Source organism: Theropithecus gelada, chromosome 10, assembly GCF_003255815.1.
Source record: "Theropithecus gelada isolate Dixy chromosome 10, Tgel_1.0, whole genome shotgun sequence".
In the NCBI taxonomy this organism is placed as follows: Eukaryota; Metazoa; Chordata; class Mammalia; order Primates; family Cercopithecidae; genus Theropithecus; species Theropithecus gelada.
Genome location: NC_037678.1, coordinates 58,664,240 through 58,683,198, shown reverse-complemented (window position 1 = coordinate 58,683,198; position 18,959 = coordinate 58,664,240). Strand labels below are relative to the sequence as shown.

Sequence of the window (18,959 nt, the reverse complement as noted above, 5' to 3'; positions counted from 1 at the left end):
GCTGGTGGGGCGCCGGCACATGCCCACCCTGAAGAGCAGTTAGAGAATGGGAGAGGAGGCAGTCAGAAGCTGCCTATGAAGACAGAATCAACGTGGAAGCTCAGCATCACACATGCAGGAGCCCAGTCCCTTCTGTTTATAAAGAAGCAGAATCACACGGTTGTTAAGGGTGCCAATTCACGAGCTAGGCTTTTTAATTTAAAAAACAGCATATATTAGGGCTGGGCACAGTGGCTCATACCTATAATCCTAGCACTTTGGGAGGCCCAGATGGGTGGATCACTTGAGGTCAGGAGTTCGAGACCAGCCTGGCCAATATGGAGAAACTCCATCTCTACTAAAAATATAAAAATTAGCTGGGTGTGGTGGCATGTGTCTGTAATCCCAGCTACTCAGGAGGTTGAGGCCAGAGAATCACTTGAATCCGGGAGGTGGAGGTTACAGTGAGCCGAGATCACGCCACTGGATCTCCTCTTGGAGATCTTAATGTGACAATCAGGGCTGTGGTCTCATCTGATGGCTTGACTGAAGGGGGATTCACTTCCAAGTTCCGTCTTTTGATTGTTGGCTGGATTCAGTTCCCCTGAGCTGAACCATTGAGTTGGAATCATGGCTCCATCCCTTCTTACCAGTTGTGTGACTTTGTGCAAGTTTCACATCTCTGTGGCTCTGTTTTTTCCTCTGTGAAATGGGTATAATAATAACACCTGCCTCATAGAGTTGTTGTGAAGATTAACAAATTCATGTGTGAAAAGTACATAGGATAGGGATACCCCTACCCATGGTAAGTGCTATATAAATGGTTTCTGCTATTACTTTTTGAAAAAAGCTTTAGAAAAGCAGGTCAGAACAATGTGAGGATGGGGGCTGAGCTATGTTTAAAAAAATTTTACTAGTAACTCTGTAGGTTGCAGCACAAGCCTAGTTCAGAGTGGGTGCTCACTACATCTTAGGGGAGTAGATGAGCTCTGGGTGGCAGCCCCCTGATGGGATGTTTGGGGCATAGTAACAGGAGCATGGGGTCCAGGCTGCAAGAGGAGCAGGCCTTGCTCTATTCTGCCCAGATCACTGGGCCCCATTTGTTGTGCCACCACCTAGGAAGGCAGTAGGGTATTGTGTAGAACTCCTGTCACTGTCCCCTGGGAGGACAATGGCATGAGCAGAAGGGCCAGCACACCCAGGGGCACGGTGATACCAGAGAATGCAGTGTCTGGGGGCTACAGTGAGTTCACTGTGGCTAGTATCAGGCAAGGTTGCAGGACTTGGTCCAGGAGGCCGTGGATACCAAGCTGAGGCCGGGGCCCCTCTCTGAAGGGTCTGAGCAGGGCAGTGTCCATGGAGCAGTGTGCTCTAGAGGTCTTCACTGCTCAGCCTGGTGTCCTGGGATCTCAGGGCACTCATGAGGACCGTTCTTGGAGAACTTAAGTGCCTTCATCCACGGGCAGCTGGCGCTTGGCACATTTTTAGGCAATGCTACTTCTGTCGTTTTCAGAAGGTAGAAATGGGAAAGAAAAAAAAGCTGCAAATAGACATCATTTTTCCAGAAGCTTATTTTAAGACAGAAACAACTAGAGAGCCTACTCATCATTTTTGCTGCTTTTAAAATCAGCACTGCCTTGTGTGTGCCTGGGTACCTGCACACAAGGAGCACAGGCATGAATTGAATTTGATTTTTAAAATCCCTTGATCCAATTGCCCCTTTTTACAGTTGGTGTAACTGAGGCCCAGAAAAGGGGTCAGTGACTTGTCCAAGGTCACACAGCCTGTCAGAGGTAGGGGCTCAAATCTTCATGGGGAGATGCTAAGATAAGGATTGGGAACCAGGAGACCCTGATGGGCCAAGTTAGAATGATTTCATGCTGAACAGCGTCTCTGACGGGGAGGCTGCTTCAGACCTTTGCTGACTTCTTACAGCTTGCAGGAAAGATGGTGCAGCACCGGGCCCAATGCCATAGCAGACCATTAGGACGTTCATTCATTCACTCCAAAACATATTTACTAAGCACCTACTGTGTGCCGGGCAGTGGTGTAGGCGCTAAGATGAAACTGTGAACAAAGCAGTCAGACAATCCAGTCCTTACTCATTCATGCATTCTTTTATTCAGTAAATGTTTATTGAGGACCTACTATGTGCAAGGTACTGTCCTTGGCCCTTGGAATATATCAGTGACCAAATGGTGGAATTTATATCCTAGTGAAGGGGACAGGCAATAATCATCATTATTATTATTATTTTGAGTTGGAGTCTTGCTCTGTCATCCAGGCTGGAGTGCAGTGTTGCAATCTTAGCTCACTGCAACCTCCGCCTCCCAGGTTCAAGCAATTCTCTTGCCTCAGCCTCCTGAGTAGGTGGGATTACAGGTGTGCACCATTATGCCCGGCTAATTTTTGTATTTTTAGTAGAGAGGGGGTTTCACCATGTTGGCCAGGCTGGTCTTGAACTCCTGACCTCAAGTAGTCCACCTGCCTTGGCCTCCCAAAGTGCTAGCATTACAGACATGAGCCACCGCAACCAGCCATAATCATTATTTTTAAAAAGTAAAGTATACTGTATACTGTAACAGTTCTGTGGGGAAACTGAGCAGGTAGGGGAACTGGGTGTGCCAGCAGGAGCTGCACTTGCAAACAGGGTGGCCAGGGAAGGCGCTGCTGAGAAAGTGACATTTGAGCAAAGACTTGAAGGGGCGAGGGAGTGAGATCTGGGAAAGGACATTGCAGTAGAAGGAACAGCCAGTGCCAAGGCCCCACAGTGGGAGTGTGCCTGGCATGTTTGAGGAATGTGGTTGGAGTGGAGGCAGTGAGGTGGAAGAGCTGGGAGACTTGTCTGAACGACGGCTGGGATGGTCAAGAGCAGCTCCCAACCACGTGTGATGTGGACAGAGGTGAGTGACCCAGGACAGCATCAGGAGTGATCGTGTAGGAGCCGGGATACCCCCACCTCCCTTGTAAGGCCTCCCAGCATTGACATGTGGGCAGGGCATGTACATATGGCGTGGCATCCCTTGCAGTGATTTAAAGGGAAGTCTAAGCGTCTCGCAATGTCTTGGAGCCAAAGGAGCTCCCATTGTGAGGCCACTGTGGGAAAGTAGTGTGGCATAAGGAAGGATCATGGCCTTCAGATCCAGCCAGGCCCGTGTCTGAAAAATCTCATGGTTGAATGTCTTAGTAATACCAGCATGGAGAAGCCATGTTCTAAGCATGATGTGGAAGCCAGAAATCATACATTAATACATTTAATGTTATTAACATAAATGTAAAACCCTTGATATGGCAGAAGTTATAAATCAAGTGACAAATTGGGAGTAATATTTGTAGCATGTAATATGCAAATACATAGAATAAAACAATAGAAAAATGACAGAGGTAATGGTGATTTGAGAACATGAAACACATTCATGTGGGGTTTATAAAAAAAAAAAAAGGGTGGAGGGCCAGATTTGGTCCATGGTCTGTGATTTGCTGATCCTAACTGTTTTAGGAATGTTGACATGTCCAAAACTGAGTTTGTGGTCCTCCTCATACCCACCAACCATGTTTCCCCCTCAGTATTTCTCCACCAGTGGCTCGAGATGGGAACCTGGGAGTGATGTTCGAGTCCCCCCTGAAGGAGAAAGGCACGTGGCATGTCAGACACCATCCAGGCTGGCCATAGCGATGAGGGGGTGTCACAGGAGGTGAGACTGGAACGCGACTGGGCTGGATCATGCAGGACTTTGCAGGCTGCAGAGAGGATTTCACACACACTGTATCCTGAGTGTAAAGAGGACATCACCTAACAGGAGTATCACTATCAGTTTTGTGTGTAGAACCTCTACCCTGGCTGCTATGGAGAGAACAATTTGGAAGGAAAGAGATTGGAAGTTAGGAGATCATTGAGGAGGCGATTATAGCAGTCCGTGTGGGAGGTGATGACCGCTTGGACTAGGATGGTTGCTCTGCAGATGGATCATGGTGGGAAGATTTGAGATACATGGGGAGGTGGGGCTGGCAGGACTTTGTGACTGATTGGAGATGGGAGTGAGAGAGGGAGGAACTGAACATCACTCCCAGGTTCCCAAATTGAGCCACCGGTAGAGGAGTACTGAGGGAGAAACGGACTTGGTGGGTACAAGGAGGACCACGAGCTCAGTTCTGGGCATGTCAAAGAAATCATGGGCCTTTGACCAAATCTGACCCTCCACCTGTTTTGTGTAAATAAAGCTTTACTGGAACATGGGATCCTCCTTAGTTTAAATATGGCCTATGACTACTTTCATGCTATAGCAATAGAGTTGAATAGTTGTGACAGAGACCATATGATTCACAAAGCCAAAAATATGTGTTATCTGCAGAAAAAGTTTGCTGGGCCCTTGTGTAGGACATCCAAGGGAAGGAAAGTATCAAAGAGGCAGTTGGATATGCAGCTATAAAAACGTCATTTGAGGCTGGGCACGGTAGCTCACTCACATAATCCCAGTACTTCGGAATGGAAAGCAGGGAGGATTGCTTGAGGCCAGGAGTTTGAGACCAGTCTGGGCAATATAGCAAGACCCTGTCTCTACAAAAAAAAAAAAAAAAAAAAATTGGTAGGACATGATGGCACATGCCTCTAGTCCCAGCTTCTTGGGAGTCTCAGGTGGGAAGATCGCTTGAACCCAGGAGATTGAGGCTGCAGTGAGCTGTGATCATGCCACTGTACTCCAGCCTGAGCAACAGAGCAAGACCCTGTCTCAAAAAAGAAAAGTCAATTAACAAAACAGAGTTTGGCACGGTGGCTCACGTCTATAATCCCAGCACTTTGGGAGGCCAAGGTGGGTGGATCGCTTGAGCTCAGGAGTTTGAGACCAGCCTGGGCAACATGGCAAAACCCCATCTCTACCAAAAATACAAAAAAGTTAACCAGGTGTGGTGGCTGGTGCCTGTAGTCCCAGCTATTCAGCAGGCTGCGGTGGGAGGATGGCTTGAGCCCGGGAGTCAGAGGCTGCAGTGAGCCAAGATCATGCTACTGCACTCTAGCCTGGCTGACAGAGCCAGACCCTGTCTCCCCCCACTGCCACCCCCCCCCCCACAAAAAGTCTACCACTTATTGGAAAAGTAAGCTTCCTTAACTCACTTTTAACTGTAAGATGGGGGCAATGCCTGGTTCAGGCTGCCTCTTCTCATTCAAATGCTGTTGCCCACAAGTTATCCCCAGCCTTGCCACTTTTGCTTCTTAAGTTCTGCTGGGACTGCTGCTTCCTAAAGAAAAGGACCCCCAGACCCACCCACCAATCATGTATCCTTCCAGAGCCTCTCCGTCCCTGCACGGTGAATCACCCAGGATGCTGCTGGAACCGTAGCTTGAGTCAGATTGTGTTCTGAGCCAGAACACATGGGGATTATCATGTTTGTTCCCAGATAGAGTTTTAGTCAACAAAACTCCTGTCTAATGTGACTGTCTGTCATTGTCCCATTATGATGCCTCTGTCTGCCCCGATCCAAGCATTTGAGGGTCAGGAACAGCCACAGAGCAACCGTGGCTGGCAGCGTGGCAGACTGCTGGCGGGAGGGTGTTAGACGCGCTCCTGTGTGAGTGCCCTGGCTCGGCTTGGAGGTTCTGCCTGTAGATAAAGGCTGAAAAAAGATATTACATTCCCCTCCCCCACCTCCTCCAGAATCCACGCTTCATTTTAACGATACGGCTTTTCACTCCCGTTTGGCTTATATATGATATGGGCTTTTAGTTTTTTATTTTTTAAGAAGCAAATTTAGTCCAGGAGAATGACAGGCCAAGCAAAAGGCATAATTGTCCTGATTTTCAGAAGTGCTGCAATTCTGCAGATCAGATGTATGGTGAGACTCGAATCAGAAAGATTCTATTAAACATGTCTGGGTTGGGTGACACAGGGGTATTATCTGAGATGATTAATTTGACTCGGTCATTATGGACACAGACAAGCCTGACAAAATTGCATTTCATTCCCCGCAGAATTCATGAAATCACTATCCCCGTGGTAAGAAGTTACAGTGCTAGGAGCTCAACTCCAGTTGATGGGATTTGGAGTTTGGATAAGATGCCATTCTCTGTTGTGAAAACAGAGTTGAGAAACACTGAATTGCACTGCAGTCTTTTAGCCGAGATGACTTTTTAAAAACCTTTATTTTAGGCTCAGGGGTACATGTGAAGGTTTGTTATATAGGTAAATTTGTATCATGGGGATTTGTTGTACAGATTATTTTATCACCCAGGCATTCAGCCTAGTACCCATTAGTTATTTTTTCTGCTCCTCTCTCTCCTCCCACCCTCAAGTAGACCCCAGTGTCTGCTGTTCCTTTTTTGTGTTTATGAGTTCTTGTCATTTAGCTCTCACTTATGAATGAGAACATGCGGTATTTGCTTTTCTGTTCCTGCATCAGTTTGCTAAGGACAATGGCCTCCAGCTCCATCCATGTTCCTGCAGAAGACATGTCATTCTTTTTTATGATTGCATAGTATTCCATGGTGTATACTGTGTATATGTACTACATACCACATTTTCTGTATCCAATCTGCCGTTGATGGTCATTCAGGTTGATTCCGTGTCTGCTGTGAATAGTCCTGCAATAAACATTTGCATACATGTGTCTTTATGGAAGAATGATTTATGTTCCTCTGGGTATATATCCAGTAATGGGATTGCTGGGTTGAATGAATGGTAGTTCTGCTTTTCGTTCTTTGAGTGATTGCTATATTGCTTTCCACAGTGGTTGAACTAATTTACACTCCTACCAACAGTGTAAGTTTTACCTTTTCTCTCTAACCTTGCCAGGATCTGTTATTTTTTGACTTTTTCTTAATAGCTATTCTGACTGGTGTGAGATGGTATCTCATTATGGTTTTGATTTGCATTTCCCTAATGATCAGTGATGTGGTAGCTGAGATATTTTGGCTGGTGTGCGTTTTACTTGTTAAAATGGCAAGATGGAAGGGCGACCATATAGTTTATTGGCCAAACCAAGACACTGTTTAGAGTGAAAGAAAACACTGGAACAAGAGGCGTAGAGCAGGCCTGCCCTGGCCTAACCCAGGGTTCAGGTGTGTGTTGGGAGGAGCTGGAACAGTGGCAGAGCAAAGCTTTGGCTACTGGTAGGCAGGGCTTCTTGTCCTCATTTTCATAAGTGCTACCCATATGACTTTGGATAAGTCATTTTTCCCTTTTGAACCTCAGTTTCCTCATCTGTAAAATGAAAATGCCATTTTTTACTTGTTCTGCTTATCATCCGAGGTCTTTTTTTTCTTCCTTGGGTGTGTGTGTGGGATTTATGCTGACTTTCTGTTCGTGTGTTTTCCCATTTGTTTCCTTGTGTAGCTCTCTCGGCTCTCAGGTGGGGTTTTGTAGACAAGGGAAACTGAGTAGTAGGCATTTTGGATAAATTGCCAGAAGCCCTCAGCAAGTAAGAGTCCCCATGTCAGTGTAACTCCAAAGCCAGAGCTCTTTCTGCAGATCAACAATGTAACTCTCAATATATGAGAATTACAGCACCTTATGTTTCCATGTATTTCAAATATTGCTCCCAACAAAGCTTGAAGGTTGTTGGAATACATAATCAGGATTCAACTCTAGGGACACAAGTTGGATTCTCCTAAGAATCATTTCTCACCATGCATCTCCAGGGAGTGAATGCCACTTCTCCTTTTATGCTACACTCCAACTCTCAACCAGCTCTCTGGAGAAAGGTCAGATCACCCACTACTCCCTCAGCGAATCTTCACCTCTTTCTTATACAGCATGGTGGTGGGAAATGGAGATCGATAGTCAAAATGGCAGCCTGAGAACCTTCATGTGAGGACTAACTGGGGTAAAGTAGAAAGCCATCACTAATAAAAGAACACTTCACCAAGCAGATACAATAACAATTGACTTATAAATACATAACAACATAACTTTGAAATATATGAAGCAAAAATATATAAAGCAACATAGCTTTGAAATATATGAAGCAATACAGCAGGTTGATAAAATCACAATCACAGTGGAAATTTTTAAAACACTTCTCTCGGAAATCAAAGGATCAAGCAGAAAAAGGAAAGTAATAGTTCGGAAGATTTAAATGGTAGAATTAACAAGCTGAAAATTATAAATATTGATCAAAATTAGCCTGATATACTGTATCAAAGGAATTCTCAATGGCTTTTAAAGAAGTAATATATTTTTCACTCCCTTTTGGGTATCGTTTTCTTTTTTCTTGTCGGTGGTTCCTTATTAGGCTTTTCAAAAAACTATCTCTTCCTTACATTTCTTTTTTTTTTTTTGAGACGGAGTCTCGCTCTGTCGCCCGGCCTGGAGTGCAGTGGCGCGATCTCGGCTCACTGCAAGCTCCGCCTCCCGGGTTCCCGCCATTCTCCTGCCTCAGCCTCCCGAGTAGCTGGGACTACAGGCGCCCGCCACCACGTCCGGCTAATTTTTTTTTGTATTTTTTAGTAGAGATGGGGTTTCACCGTATTAGCCAGGATGGTCTCGATCTCCTGACCTCGTGATCCGCCCGTCTCGGCCTCCCAAAGTGCTGGGATTACAGGCTTGAGCCACCGCGCCCGGCCTTCCTTACATTTCTTATCTAAAATTTGTTGTCTATTTTATTACATTTTCTCCTACAGACTTTCAGTTTATTTTATTATTCTATTTCTACCTTTTTGAGTTGAGTGCTGAGTTTGTCTTTCTTGTCTTCTAATAAATTCATTTCGATAAAAAGGTATAATTTGTCATTGTCCATCTCTCAAAAGTTTTATCAGGTAGTATTCTCATCATTTCAGTTGTGATTTCCTCTTTAACACAGAAGTTACTTAGATGATTGCTCTTAAAGTGTTTAAGTATGTAGGAGGATTTCCCTCCCTCCATTTTTATTCTGCTTGTTTGTTTTTGTTAATAACTAGGTTGGTGCATGTACTAGTCTGTTCTCACATTGTTAGAAAGAACTACCTGAGACTGGGTAGTTTGTAAAGAGGTTTAATTGATTCACAGTTCTACAGGCTGTACAGGAGGCATGGTTAGGGAGGCCTCAGGAAACTTACAATCATGGTAGAAGGGTGAAGGGGAAGCAAGTACATCTTCACATGGCAGCAGGAGAGAGGGAGATGGGGGAAGGGCTACACACTTTCAAACAACCCGATCTTGTGAGAACTTATTAATCACGAGAACAGTAAGGGGGAAATCAGCCCCCATGATCCAATCACCTTCCACCAGGCCCCTGCCTGAACTCTGATAATTACAATTTGACATGAGATTTGGGTGGGGATGCGGCGCCAAAGCATGTCAGTGTATTTAGGTCTTAGAATGTGATCTATCTAATGTATACCTTTTGAAGAGTTTGAGATTCCCTTTGTAGCTTACCTGGTTATATTTTGTAAGCGTTCCATGGACATTTGAAAGGAATAAATCAAAAGAGTGAATTGTGTTATTCAGATCCTCAATCCTCACTCATTTCTATCTGACTGTGATTTGCCCATTTTGTTTATGGTTTTGTACGAACAGTTTTTTACATTTTATATTTCTGTAGTTTTATCAATTTACATAAAAGTTTATGTCTGTGATTTCTTCTTAGATTTATACCATTCATTGACTTAAGTGTTCCTTTTGATATTTTAATGCTTTTTTTGCCCTGATTTGTACTTAATTTGTAATTAATTTTGCCACTCTGCTTTTTATTGGCCTGCTCTATCTATCTATCTATCTATCTATCTATCTATCTATCTATCTATTTTATGACAGAGTCTCGTTCTGTCACTCGGGATGGAGGACAGTGGCACAGTCTCAGCTCACTGCAACCTCCACTTCCCAGGTTCAAGGGATTCTCCTGTCTCAGCCTCCCGAGTAGCTGGGATTACAGGCACTCACCACCACGCCCAGCTAATTTTTGTATTTTTAGTAGAGATGGAGTTTCACCATGTTGGCCAGGCTCATCTTGGACTCCTGACCTGAGGTGATCTGCCCACCTTGGCCTCCCAAAGTACTGGGATTACAGGCGTGAGCCACCACGCTTGGCTAATGTCTGTTTATTTTTAATCTTACAGGTCACTTTATTTTAGGCATGTCTATTATAAATCATATGCTGTATGTATTTTAATAAAAATATTTTGTCTTTTAATAAAGCCATTGAAATCATTCCTATTGTGTTATGAATATTTAGTCTTAATGCTGCCATTTTATGAATATTCTTTATTATGTTTGATAGTTCAATCCTATTTTTTTCGCAGATTTTTCTAGATTGATAAAGTTCTGTTTTCTTCTACTTTGGTTCCTCCAATGGTGTAAAATTTTGCTGTTCCTTAAAATTATAACAAATAGTTAATAAATGAATTCATCAAAGTTTCAAGGCAAGGTCAGTATGGAAAAATCACTTGTGTTTCTATAAACCAACAATGAACAACCCATAAAGGAAACTAAAAAAAACAATTCCATATATAATAACATCTAAGAGGATAAAATATGTAGGAATAAATTTAACCAAGAAGGGGAAAAAACTTCTAAACTGAAAACTACACAACATTGCCAAAAGAAATTAAAGATCTAAATACATTGAAAGATATCCATGTCTGTGGATTGGAAGACTTAATATTGTTGAGATGGAAATACTATCTGAGCATCTACAGATTCAGTGCAATCCCTATCAAATTTCCACTGGTCTTTTTTGCAGAAATGGAAAATCTGATCCTCAAATTCATATGGAATTGCAAGAGGGCCTGAAAACACCAATAATCTTGAAAAATAACAGGCTGGAGGATTCACACTTCCCAATTTCCATAAAGCAACAGTAGTCAAAACAATGTGGTACTGGCATAAGGACAGACATATAGACCAATGGAATAGAATTGAGAGTCTAGAAATAAACCAATACATTTATGGCCAGTTGATTTTCTATAGGGGTGTCAAGACCATTCAATGGCAAAAGAACAGTAGGCTGTGTGGATATTGAGAGCAGAGTATTCTAAAGAGAGGGAGCAGCCATTGCAAAGACGCTGGGGCAGAAATGTGCCTGGAGTAGCTGGAGTGGTATGAACAAGAGGAATAGGAGATGATGATGTCAGAGAGGTAAAAAAGGACATGTGGGATTGGGGAAAGCAACACTACATAGCATGGGGTGGGGGCCATTGTTCCTTATCTGAGTGAGAAGGAGAGCCCTAGAGGGTTGTGAGCACAGCTTATATTTTAGCAGGGTAATTCTGGCCCTGGGGTGAGAATGGACCTTAGCAAGGGTGGAGGCAGGGAGGCCAAGAGGCCAGGAAGGAGAGTGCTGCAGTCACCCAGGGCAAAGAGGGCGATAGCTCAAGGTGGAACTGATGGCATTTTTGGACACATTTTGTGTAGCATGTGAGAGGAAGAGAGGGGTCAAGGATGACACCTTGGTTTCTGGCCTGAGCAACCAGAAGGATGGAGTGGCCATTAGCTGAGGTGGAGAAGACTGTGGGAGGGGTAGGTTCTCTCTTAAATGTGTTAAGTTGTTTGAGATATCAATTAACATCTAAAGGGAAGGACAAATAACAGTGGGCTATATGAGTCTGCATTTCAGGGGAAGGTCTGGCCTGGAGGTAAGAACTGGAGCTCAGCAGCATACAGATGGTCCATAATGCCACAAGTCTGGATGAGAGCACCAGGGAGTGAGTGTGTTTAGAGGAGGGTCTAAGATCTGAGCTCTGGGACATGTCATCATCAATAGACTAAGGAGAAGAATGGGAACCAACAAAGGACATACAGAATAAATGGCCTGTGATGTTGAAGGACCAATATCTCTGGTGTCCTAGAAGCCAAGTGAAGAAGTTTGTTCCCAGGGAGGAGGATGCACTAATTATATCAAATTCCACTGATAAGGTCAAGTAAGATGGCCAGATGAAGACTGAGCATTGACCACTGGATTTAAGAAGATGGAGGTCATTGATGACCTTCCTAAGCAGTTTTGGTGGAAGTGGGATGAAAACATGATTGGAATGGGTTTGAGAAAGAATGAGTGGAAAGGAAGAGGTAACTCTTCCCAGATTTCCTGTAAGATTTTACTGATATTTTTAACTGGGAAAGCTCTCACGAATTGGCATCTCTTTCTATATTTTCATGAGAATGCCAGTGGTAGAGAGAAAATTAGGCACCTTGGAATGGCCAATTTGGTAGGAAAATACTGGGTTTGGAGTCACAAGACCTGGCTCTGAATCACAACCAAGATCTAGCTATGTGACACCTCTACTCTCTAAGCTCCATGTCCCTCATCTGCAAAATGAAGATAATCACTTCTCTACAGAACATGTATGAATTAAATGGAGAATGTATATGGACATGCTGGGCTCAGTGCCTGGCACATAGTAGGTACTCAGGACAAGTTGTTTTGTGTTCAGTGTCGTGCATGTAGGATTTGATTGCATTCAGAAGAGGCATGTTCATGTTTGCATGCTTAGTTATTTTTAAGTGTGCTAATTGCCTCTTTAAGTGAATTGTCATAATTGTGTGATTCCAATATTTTGATGCAGCATATGCTTATTTTTCCCAAAGGCTTCTGGTCAATTGGGCCAGTTCCAGTGGATTGAAGTTTTGTTTTTTGTCTGAAAGGAATGGACTTGAGCAATCACTTAGCATTCACTGGGCACCTGCTCTGTGCCAGCACCTATTGTAAAGATGCTGAGGGACAAGGAGGGAGGTGGCAGTCAAACACAGGAACAGCAGGTGGTTGAGGGGTGTCTAGTATGTTGGGAAGGACAGCTGTGGTTTGAAACTAGAGCCTGGGACATTCCCCCATTTTCCGTGCCCATTTATTGTGTTGTCATGAGTCGTTACTGTGCACTGTGCTAGGCACTGATGACAAGACAATTAAAGGACTTCCCCAAAGACACAGAATAAGTAAACAGCAGCTCACTGGCTCAAGATCCTCATTCATGAATGTTCCTAACTCACACAACACAGGTCTGAGCACCACAGGGTGATGTGTGTCTTCAGCCTGACCACGAGATGGGCTGGGAGCGGATTTTCTTTAGGTGGCAATACGCCACAGACGTTGTATCACCCCAGAAAGTGGAGTCCCACTGCTAGCTTTCCATTTCAGAGTCACCACCTCCAGGAAGCCTTCCCAACCGCTCTGCCCGTTCTAAGGCAAGACTCTACTCCTTTGATGCTTCCTATACAATCCCTTGTGTGTGTGTCCCCCCATAGTATCAGAGTATTCATGACCACCTGCAACCATTTTGACTCTACTTACCTTTTGCTTGTGTCCCTGTCCCCCATATCCCAGTGTGCCACTGTTTACTTATTCTGTGTCCTTGGGGAAGTCCCCACCATCTCTGAAACTCCAGATAAGGGCAACAAGGATAGCAATAACTAACACTGACGTCACTGACTGTGTGCTCCACATTGTCCTGAGAAACTTACATGTTATTGATTTGTTTACTCTTCATAGCAGCCCTGTAGATACATACTGTCATTACCCGCTTTCTCACACATGAGGAAACTGAGGCACAGAGAAGGTGTTTTAGTCTGTTTTGCATTGCCATAAAGGAATACTTGAGACTAGATCTTTTACAAACAAAAGAGGTTTGATTGGCTCATGGCTGTGCAGGCTGTATCAGCATGGCCCCTGCATCTGCACAGCTTTGAAGAGGCCTCAGGAAGCTTTTACTCTTGGCAGAAGGTGAAGGGGGGAGCGGGCATGTCACATGGCAGGAGAAAGAATGAGAGAGAGAGGGGAAGAGGTGCCAGTCTCTTTAAACAACCCGCTCTTGCGTGAATGAATAGAGCGAAAACTCGCTTATTACCACAGGAAGGATCCCAAGCCACTACTGAAGGATCTGCCCCATGACCCAAACACTTTTGGCTTAGCCCCACCTGTAACAGTGGGTCACTTTTCAACGTGAGATTTGGAGGGGATAAATATCCAAACTGTATCAGAGGGTAAGTAATGTACCCAGAGTCACACACAGGCAGTAAGTGGCAGAGCCAGTATGCAAATCCAAGCTGCCTGGCTCTTAACCACTGCACCACACTGCCTCCTGTGTGATAGGGACAGTAGTTCCCACCTCCAGGGCAGTTATGAAGCTTGAGTGAGACGCATGTTTATGGCATCCACCCCAGGACCTGGCTGGCAATTCAACTCTTTTTTTTTTTTTTTTTTAAGATGAGGTCTCACTCTGTCACCCAGGCTAGAGTGCAGTGGCACAATCACAGCTCGCTTCAGCCTTGACCTCCTGGGCTCAAATGATCCTCCACCTTAGTCCCCGAAGTAGCTGGGACTTCAGGTACATGGCACCACACTCAGCGAATTTTTTTTTTTTTTTTTTTTTGGAGAGATGGGATTTCACCATGTTGCCCAGAGTGGCCTCAAACTCCTGGGCTCAAGCAATCCTCCCATCTTGGCCTCCCAAAGTGCTGAGATTACAGGCCAACTTATTGTTTCTGAGCTCTTATTTTGTGTTCCGACTCTGTGCCAGGTTCTGACCGAGGCACTGGGGATATAGGGAGTAAAACTCACATTAAACATCAGACAAATAATCACACAAGAAGTCAGTTAACTACTTATACGATGAGTGCCTCCAAGGAAAAATTCTGGGCGATCTTGGGTGTGTGAAATGGGGTTTTATCTACCTTGGAGTATCAGGGAAGACATTTAAACAAAATCTATTGTGGAGAGATGAGTAGGAGCCATGGGAGAGACAACGTGTGGTGGGCGGAGCAGTCCAGCAGAGGGAACCACATAGGGGAGAGCCCAGAGGCAGGAGAGGTCACTGTGGTTAGAGGGGTGGCGGGGCCAGGCCATGCAAGGACTTCCAGGGCTGAATCTGGGACTATGGACTTCATCCTGAAGGCAGTGGGGAGCTCACCATTTGATGTAGGATTGACAGCCTGTGATGATCATCTTGATAGAGACCATTCTGACTACAGAAAGAGAATAGAGCAGCCCAGAATGACCAATGAAAAGGGCTGGTAAGAGGTGGTGGTGGCCTGGACTAGGATAGCGGCAGTGAGAGAGAAACAGATTTTAAAGATATTTTGGAGGCGTTTCATTGGATTTGAGAGATGCCGGAGGGTGACTCCCAGGTTCGTGGTTCTATGAACTAGATGGAAGGTAGTGTCACTTGATGAGATGGGGAGGACACAGGGGCACGGCAGGGGAAGGGGTATTATGATCAACAAATGAGAACATTGACTGGGCATGGAGGGGCTCAGCCCTGGAGCTCAGATGAGTGACCAAGGCTGGAGGGTAAATGCAGCACCTAGATGAGAATCGAAACCCAGACTGGTTGAGGTCCACCTGGGGAGACAGCGCAGGGCAGGAAGAGAGGGGAGTTCAGGACAGCCTGAGGAACCCTAGCATGAGAACAGAGAAGGCGAAGGTGAAGCAGGAAGGTGGGCACGGTCATGGCCTGTTCCCAGATGACTGTTTGCTCATCTGTGAGATCATCCCACTGCAGCCCTGCAGAGGGAGGCAATGAGCAAAGGGCCATATGGGCTCTGGGTCCCGGTGGTGGGTCCCAGGGTGGCAAGGCACTTACCCTCTCAGTCTGGTCTACCACTGTAAAGGGTAGTGTAGGGCTCCTCCCCATGGAATTTAGGTGTCTTGTGCTTTCTGCCATTGCCACAGGCTGTACGCACACCCAGCCATCCCCACTGCTCAGTGACTTCACCCAGCAGACACTTGGGACTGGCCACCACCAACCAGGTCCTGTGACAGGCTCAGTGACCTTCACTATTTTAACACACACTCTTGACAAACAATACGGTGATGCTAGAAGATGTTATTTCTTACATGCTATTGTGGTTTAGGTTCCCCCCACCTCTATGTATATTTCTTGATTGATTTAAGATTTAGCATTGTAGGTAACAATATATTATGTAGTTATACAGTCTGAAAGAGCTAGAAGGAAGATATTGAATGTTCCCAACACAAATGATAAATGTTCAAGATGCTGGATATGCCAATTACCCTGATCTGATTGTTATGCATTATTTGTATCAAAACATCACTGTGTATCCCATAAGTATGTACCGTTATTTTATATCCATTTGAAAAATGAAAGAAAAAGTGTGAAAAACATTTACCTTTAGATTTACCTTTGATATCCTTCCTCTGTTCTGGAACATTCTCAACTATTATCTCCTCAGTTCTCCCCTGACCTATTCTCTCTCTCTTCTCCTTCCAGAATGCTGATTGAACAGGCATCCATTAGATACTCTTACTCTGCCTGCTGTGCACATAAACTCTCTTTCATATTTCCTTTTTGACCCTCTATGCCGAACTCTGGATAATTTCTTCTGAGTTATCTTCCAGTTGACACATCTCTCTTCTGCTAGGTCTAATCTCTTCCACAGTGTAGAAATGGAAGAATGACTCCTCAAGCCAATGTACCCTTGGTACTAAAACTCCAACAAGGACAGTATGAGACAGGAAAATTACAGGCCAGTCACACTTGTGAACCTGATACAAAAGTCCTAAACAAAACATCAGCCAACAAAACCCAACGATCTATAAAAAGAATAATATGTCATGACCAAATAGGGTTTATTCCAGGAATGCAAGATCGATCTACCATTAGAAAGCCAAATTACATGTTTACTACATTAACTGAATTGAAGGAGAAAGGTCATTTGAACCTGTCAGTAGATGCAGGGGGAAAGAATTTGGTAAAATTGAAAAGCCGTGCACGATTTTAATAAAGCCACACACTTTGACCCACCAGGAGGTCCCTCAGCTTGCTAATGAATGCCTCAAAGAAGCCGTGGCAAATGGCATCCTTTGTGGTGAAATATTGAGCTCTTTATGGTAAGGAAAAAGGCCAGGATGTCCAGGATGTCTGCTCTCACCATTTCTATTCAGCGTTGTCCTGGAGGTTCCTGGACAGTTTGGCAAGGTGGGAAAAAATAAACAAGGAAGTATTGGAAGGGAAGGTGCCCAGGTGACTCCTGGTTTCTTGCTTGTGCTCCTGCGAGGATGTTTGTGCCATTTACCAAGATGGGAAAGACTGAGAAGCCCCGGGCTGAGTGTTGGGAGCACAAGAGAAAATGGCCTGGCTTCCTTGGAAAGATCACCAAGAATGGAATCAGGACACGTCAGCTCCATTCCCAACTCTTCCCCCAGCCTTGGATGGGCTGCTTTCCTCCCTGGACCTGAGTCCCCGTCTGTGAAATGGGTGGGCCGGAAAGATGGATCCAAGGTGGGCTGTGATGGCCAGATCTGGTGGGAAACCAGAGAGAAACAGGGGAAGCTGGCCCCCATTCTCCAGGAGGGCAGGCTTTTGTGTGCAGAGCCTCTGGTGGGAGGAAACATCTGTTTGGGGATGGGGCAGGAGTCTGACCAAGTCAGGGCACCGTCTTGACCCTCTGCCTTTGCAGAGGCGTCATCCCTTCTCTCCTTTGCCACGGGGTTGCTATCGTTATTGTCGTTGCTGTCATTGATGTTGTTGGGTGTGTTCTGTGGTTGTAAGGCACTGACCCCCACCAACATGTCTTTTTGATGTTTTAGACCTTCAACAGCCAGAGCGAGAACAACGAAGACTATGAGATCCCCCCGATAACACCTCCCAACCTCCCTGAGCCATCCCTCCTGCACCTCGGGGACCACGAAGCCAGCTACCACTCGCTGTGCCACGGCCTCACCCCCAACGGTCTGCTCCCTGCCTACTCCTATCAGGCCATGGACCTCCCAGCCATCATGGTGTCCAACATGCTAGCACAGGACAGCCACCTGCTGTCGGGCCAGCTGCCCACGGTGAGTCCCTGTCACCTGCTGCAGTTCCTGCTGATGACAGCAGGGAGGGGGTTGAGAGGGAAGCAGAAGAATGTTGATGCTTTGATAAGAACCCTCTACTCATGGGCAGGGTCTGGGTTCAGCAGGTTGCTTGCGCGGGAGTCTGTGGGACACGGCGGGTGGGCATGGAGAGAAATCTAATGTCAGCACGCTCCTTCCTTCTGGAGCTCTGGGTACAATATCTCGGTATTGATTTGCATTATTTATTAATAGGATAATCTCATTTTTATTTTTTAACAGTTTTATTGAGGTATAATTTATATTCCATACAATTCACCCATTTGAAGTATACTACTTAATGGCTTTTCGTATATTCACAGAGTTGTGTGACCATTAACACAATTGATTTTAGAACATTTCATCACCCCATAAAGAACCACTAGCTAGGCACAGTGGTGTGTACCTATAATCTCAGCTACTTGGGAGGCTGAGGTGGGAGGATCACTTGAGCCCAGGAGTTCTGGGCTGTAGTGCACTATGCAAGTCAGTTGGCTGCACTAGCTTTGGCATCAATATGGTTACCTCCTGGGAGTGGGGGACCACCAGGTTGCCTAAGGAGGGGTAAACTGGCCAAGATCGGAAACAGAGCAGGTCAAAACTCCCCTGCTAACCAGTAGTGGGATCATGCCTGTAAAAAGGCATGGCACTCTGGGCAACATGGCAAGACCCTATCACAAAAAGAAAAGAAAAATGTTGTATTGCCAGGCACGGTGTCTCACGCCTGTAACCGCAGCAGTTTGGGATACTGAAGCAGGAGGATCGCTTGAGTCTAGGAGTTCAAGACCAGTTTTGGCAACATAGCAAGACCCTGTCTCTACAAAACAAAAAAATTAGCCAGGTGTGGTGGCATGTACCTGTAGTCCTAGCTACTTGGGAGGCTGAGGTGAGAGGATCACTCAAGCCCGGGAGGTCAGGGCCGTGGTGACAGAGTAAGACCCTTTCTCAAAAAAACAACAGGAAGAAACATCATATTTTTGGCCGTCACTCCCAACCCACCCCCTGAAATCTTCAGCCCTAGGCAACCACTAATTGACTTTGTGTGTTTATAAATTTGCCTATTCTGGACATTTCATAGAAATGGAATCATATAATTTAAAAAAATTGTATCTTGCTTAAGCTGCCAGAGAAGAGGGTGATTACTGAGTTAAAGTTCATGGGATAGGTAAAAATGTAGCAGGCAGACGAAGGCAAGAAAGAACCTTTCCCAGATTAGGGGAATAGCAGGTACAAAGGGAGGGCAGCAAGGGTGC

At 45.2% G+C, this 18,959-nt stretch overlaps 1 protein-coding gene across 6 annotated transcripts in view; it reads left to right on the top strand.

Annotated features, from left to right (window-relative positions):
• The window catches only part of TOX2 (TOX high mobility group box family member 2), a 159,230-nt gene that overhangs the window by 75,063 nt on the left and 65,208 nt on the right, over positions 1-18,959 (top strand). For all 6 annotated transcript variants that reach the window (XM_025399409.1, XM_025399411.1, XM_025399412.1 and 3 more), the window contains one exon: positions 17,425-17,670. In XM_025399409.1, the coding sequence (XP_025255194.1) occupies positions 17,425-17,670 (246 nt within the window). The remainder of the gene's footprint in view (positions 1-17,424; positions 17,671-18,959) is intronic.